Here is a 6,000-nt window from a genome sequence, read left to right on the forward strand (position 1 = left end):
GAGGGGGGGATATGAATATTGATAAGCTGGGTGGAGCATTGACCCTGCAGCGGTAACACCACCATGCCCCAAGCAGCTCATTTGCATACCAAGAAAAAGCAAAATAACGGTAGAATGCAATGACAGATTGGGATGAGGTAAGTATCATTTTGGTCAGTGTCATCTGCACTACAAGCCAGTATAACAGGTTAGTGCGGGTGATACTGATGACACATTTCCTTTAATTAAATAGGAATTTGTCTTTTTCTGTACAATTTATTGATATTTATTCAAAGATTTTATGGAATAGATGTCTATAGTTCAATATATTGTTGTATACTCATTACCAGAATTTATTGTGAGCTGTAAAATTATGATACAATCACAATGACTGGCTTAAAAGAGTATATTAACACTTACAAGAATACGTTTATTGACAATGGCCCAGATGTATCTAACTGTGTGAGAGAAAAAAATAAAGGGATTTCCCCACAGCAACCAATGACAGTTCAGCTTGCACTCTTTTCCAGAGCTCGTTAGCTGAGCTATGATTGGTTGCTGTGGAAAAATCTGGGCCACTGACTTTATAGGTAAGCTCTTTTTAAATAGACAAAATATACATATTTTTTTATGTTGAAGATTTAAAAACTCACAGAATTGTGCTCATATAGTTGTATGTTGCTAAATAGGCATACAGTGGTATATCTGAAGCAAATGTAATCTATATGTAAGTGGGTGATACTATGGGCAGCCTGCTCGAGCTTTCCCTGGTGATAACAGCTGGTTTCTGAAAAAAGACCTGTGGCAACTTATTTGAAGGGATCTTCACAGAGCAGAGCCTTCTCTCTCTTTCTGCTTTCAGCAGGAAGGGCTCTTGCTCTGTAATTGACATTACAGACACACTGGTTGTGGCAAGCTACTAGCATTTTGCATGACTCACTGACACTGACACAGCTTGCACACAAGCAGATGAGCCCATGAGTCTGAAGTGCCAGTGAATTTGTTTACATGAGGATACGGTTCCCGTCCCTCTTCTGCTCTGTGCAGAGGGATTGTGTGAAGTCAGCAGCAGCCCATGCACTGCTTCAGAGTATGGAAAGGTAGTTTTCAGCTTAAACGACCAGCAGTAAACAGGAGGCAGAGAATGAAAAGGAGGGGAGTTTGAAAATTATATATATTTACATGGCCTATAATTTTAAAAAAATTATTCGGAAAATTGGAATTCTCCTTTAATGCAAGGCCAGATTTAATGATACGGGGGCTGTCTTAATAAGATAAGATTCTCCTAAAAGCAGTTTTCTTGAGGAAACAAACCCTTTAAGTTAGGTATGCGTGGTGTGATATTCTGTAAGATTCAGTAAAGCTTCAACCTTATGTAATTATAGTTTTGAAAGCCCTAATGATTATTTTCAAGCCTTTAAGGTATTTAATATCTAACTATCACAGAAAATCTGTCATAGAGTGTCACCTGCACTTACCTGTTGTACAGACAGGTAGTGCAAGTGAAACTGATAAGAACTATACTTACCTGGTCCTGTTCCGTGCTCTGGTTCTTCCACAGTCTTTAGCCGCATCTTTATATTGCCGCTGCTGTTCTCTGCTGGGTCCCGCTGCTAGCAAACAGCAGCAGTGACCTCAGGAACTCCACTCATGCTCCAAGTCGGCCCTGGCACTGAAGGTATGGTAGAAGATTGTAGGAGAACCAAAGAACAGAACGGGACCACGTAAGTATTGTTGTCATCAGTGTCACCTGCATTACCTCTCTGTGCCGACAGGTTTGTGTAGGTGACACTGATGACAGATTTCCTTTAACCATATGAAAAAAGAGGATGGTGTACTTGTTTCTCCAGTCTCCCTTCCGTTATCCTTAGGTTAATTTCCCACACCCTTGTTGTAGGAATCACAAGGCGCTGTTTTGGCAAAGCAGAATTGGTTGTTGTTGTAGTACCATAAATAATAAACAATTTATTGGATGAGCCCATCCAGCTCACCTTCAATTCAGTCACAGCAGCTCCATGTAGGAACTGCCCCACTCAGCCAATCAGTGTCCACGGCAGTGTCCTGCCTCTGTCAATTATTGGCTGAGCGGAGCAGTTCCTGCAAAGTCACTATCACAGGAACCTGTGAAAAGCCGATAGGCCCGGGAACTGAAAGCCACCATGACTGCAGCAGTGGGGGGAGAGGGATGGGTGTGTTTAGCTTGTTTTTTTATTTTTACTACACACCACCAATGGATATTTCCTTTAAATAGGCACTGTCTGTCATTAAAACAAATTGTTGCTATTGCACTCCTTATGGTAAATAAAAATTTTTTTAATGTACTTTGTTTAAAAAAAAAATAAAAAAAAACTTTTCTATGTTTTATTTGTGTTTAAAAAAGCTGTCACTAGGTGTCTCCCTACTTGTCCAGAGCACATTTTCCAGAGCACATCTCTTGCACAGACTTAGGTCTCCTGCTGGCCGGGCAGAAGTCCAAAATCAGGAAATACAGTCTGGAGTGCTGAGGGGTGTGTGTGCAGCCTTAGCCAATCATAGCTCATCTCACACACTGAACTGCTCTGGGCTGTGTGTAGCAGAGTGAGGGAAAAAGTTGTCGCCTGCATGGCTTCAGATGATGTCATGCCTGATGGGGAACGCCCGTTACCTCTCTGTGCTTTTGACTGAGACTGAGCAGAAAATACAGAGCAAGATTAAGGTAGAAAACTAATGGGGCAGTGAACTGGGAGGATCATAACATTTAAGAAGATCATGACAGGTACTCTTTAAAGTAAGGTATGGAGCCAATCTGTTCTAGACTCTTCTGTTTCCAGGGTATTATAGCAATAACATGACCTGGCTCTATTATACATATGCCCTTAGAATTTACCTAAAACTTCTTTATAAAGAAATTATATTCCTGTAAATGTGTAACACTTGTGCTAAAACCTTTTTATTTTATTCATAGGTGAAATGTAAACCTTTTCGCCCCTAAGCCACAAGCAATCAAGATGGTTTATGGAGAATTCTTTCATAGAACCAAAAGTGACGATGAAGTGGTAAAGCTGAATGTTGGGGGCTACAAGCAATGTGTGGATCAGAGAACCCTCCAAAAATTTCCTCACACCAGACTTGGGAAGCTACTCAATTGCCATTCCGAAGAAGCCATACTAGAACTCTGCGATGACTACAATGTAGCAGATAAGGAATATTACTTTGACCGCAACCCTTCTCTATTTAGATATATATTGAACTTTTACTACACGGGAAAGCTTCATGTCATGGAGGAGCTGTGTGTGTTCTCATTTTGCCAAGAGATAGAATACTGGGGCATCAATGAGCTCTTCATCGATTCTTGTTGTAGTAACAGATATCAGGAAAAAAAGGAAATTATCTCAGAAAAAGACTGGGATGATAAAAGTGACGTCATAAGTTTGGGCTCATCTTCTGACCAGTCATCTGTTTTTGAAAAAGAACTGGAAATGTTCGATTCTATAAAATTTGGAAATATTCGTAGGAAAATATGGATCCGACTAGAAAACCCTGGATTCTCTGTAACTGCTAAGCTTTTTGCCATCTCTTCATTAAGTGTAGTCTTAACCTCTATTGTAGCTATGTGCATCCACAGTATGCCCGAGTTCCACAGGTTCGATAACAATGATCGCGAAATAGAAGATCCGGTCCTCGAAGTGGTGGAGATCATTTGTATAGTGTTTTTCACCGCTGAGCTTGTTGTGCGAATTGCTGTTGCTCCTTCTCAGAAAAGATTCTGGAAGAACCCCATGAACATTATAGATTTTGTCTCCATTATACCATTTTATGCCACCTTGGTTGTAGACACAAAGGATGACGAGAATGAAGGCATAGAGAACATGGGAAAAGTTGTTCAAATACTGCGACTTATGAGGATATTTCGGATTCTAAAGCTGGCTAGACATTCTGTTGGGTTAAGATCTTTAGGAGCTACTTTAAGACATAGTTACCATGAGGTTGGGCTTTTACTTTTATTCTTGGCTGTTGGGATTTCAATATTTTCAGTCCTTGTTTATTATCTTGAAAAAGACGATGAATTGTCTCCTCTTGAGAACATTCCTATCTGCTGGTGGTGGGCTACCATTAGTATGACCACTGTGGGATATGGTGACACTCACCCGGTAACTTTATACGGGAAGCTTGTTGGCAGTGTTTGCATTATTTGTGGAATATTAGTGGTTGCTCTTCCTATAACGATTATTTTTAACAAATTTTCTAAATATTATCAAAAGCAGAAAGCAATGGATGCGGACGGGTGTAATGAAGATGAGCCAAAGGATACATTTAATGATCTCCCTTATTTTAACATTAGAGATATATATGCAAGAAGGATGAATTCTTTCATTTCCAGTCTTTCGTCTGTAGGCATTATTGCTAGCAATGACTCAACAGATGCTTCCAGTATCCAAGAAATGGAGGATGCATTCAACACATCCTTCAAGTGACAATGAGGAGTCTTATTTTCTATGCTTGTCATGATTTTTCAATCCTGTCACCTCTTGCTACCTCCGTCTCCAGGACTTAGAAGCTTTTTAAGTTTCCAAGTGTCATTTGGTTCTTCGTAGCACTTAATCCTCAGGGTATGACTCATAGCCATATTTTAGAACATATAATGCTACTATATTGTATTCAATACTATAGCACATGCTTTATTTTATTTTTTTTAGAAGTTTATAATTTGCATCTTTAATGTTTTATTTTTATACATAAATTTTTATGAAAAAAATTGAATAATATTTTATGGAATGCACATGGGATACAGCAGATATTTATTTTACCATTTAATGAAGGTTTATAGTCAGTTCGCTATAGTGGGTCAGCTTTTGGTTTTCATGGGATACCTCCAAGCTAATTCTTTTAATTCTGAAATGTATATCATTGTAGGGGTTGTACAGCAAAAAAGGGTACAGCTCTCTGGTCTTTTCGCTGCACAATCCCTTAAAACAACAACCTACCTGCAATTACAAGAATCGTTACATTTGTCTGGGCTCTCCGGCAACAAGGAAGTAATACCATGGAGAACTTTGTATGAGTAATTCTGTTTTATTTACAATTCTGTTCACGGGGGACTCAACTCAACTTGACACTTTGCTGAGAACTAAAAATGCAAAGTTTGGTAACCACCATCACCTCTAGGAAAGGTACAGGTAACAGCTATTCAATGGTGTCTGCAGTTCTTATCAGCAGATAAAGCTGACAGATTTCCTTTAAAGGGGTACTCATCCCCTAGACATCTTACCCCCTTTCCAAAGGATAGGGGATAAGTTGTCTGATCGCAGGGGCCCCGCCGTTTGCCCCCCCCCCCCCGCAATCTTTGTGCAGCACCCAGTGCTCTGAAAGTTATTTTCAGAATGCTGGGTTTGGGCGGCTGAAGTTGTGATGTCACACCACGCCCCCGCTTGATGTCACGTCACGCCCCCTACATTCATGCCCTGACACTGCCACGCCCCCTCCCATAGACATGAATGGAGGGGGTATGGCATGACGTCATAAGGGGACATGGTGTACATTTCAGAACTCCGCCCCTGGGACCCCAGTGATCAGACATCTTACCTCCTATCCTTTGGGTAGATTATAAGATGTCTAGAGGCGGAGTACCCCTTTAAATGCCAATTTTAGATTTTCACAGTGATCATCTTTTTCAGCATATTAAGTGGTGATTTGTGACTAGTTGGATACATTCTACAACCAATCACATGCCATAGCCCTCATGTATATGGGCATAATATGACTCTGTCTAAGCTGTTCAGGACTGTAACCTCTGTATGCCTCTATTTTATTCAAAATTTTGGTGAAAATCAGATATGTGAAACTATTCACCCTTAGAGGAATTGCTTCTAAGCAAAGGACACCTTGTAAAACGGCGCCTTATAGTGCACTATTTGGTGGCGCATGAAGTGCCTACAGTTACATATGACAGAGCTGCAGAGACTTGTCCATACAGCCTTCTGCACTAGATGGTGCTCAGTGTATGGGGCCTTACTGTGAATCTTTCATATCCCACTCTTTTTC

At 40.4% G+C, this 6,000-nt stretch overlaps 1 protein-coding gene across 5 annotated transcripts in view; it reads left to right on the forward strand.

The window, feature by feature from the left end:
- The window catches only part of KCNS3 (potassium voltage-gated channel modifier subfamily S member 3), a 137,590-nt gene extending 132,314 nt beyond the window's left edge, over nucleotides 1-5,276 (forward strand). For all 5 annotated transcript variants that reach the window (XM_056564251.1, XM_056564252.1, XM_056564253.1 and 2 more), the window contains one exon: nucleotides 2,924-5,276. In XM_056564251.1, coding sequence (XP_056420226.1) covers nucleotides 2,967-4,433 — 1,467 coding nt within the window. In that variant the 5' untranslated portion in view covers nucleotides 2,924-2,966 and the 3' untranslated portion in view covers nucleotides 4,434-5,276. The remainder of the gene's footprint in view (nucleotides 1-2,923) is intronic.
- The last annotated feature ends 724 nt before the right edge of the window (nucleotides 5,277-6,000 follow it).

Source organism: Hyla sarda, chromosome 3, assembly GCF_029499605.1.
Source record: "Hyla sarda isolate aHylSar1 chromosome 3, aHylSar1.hap1, whole genome shotgun sequence".
NCBI lineage: Eukaryota > Metazoa > Chordata > Amphibia > Anura > Hylidae > Hyla > Hyla sarda.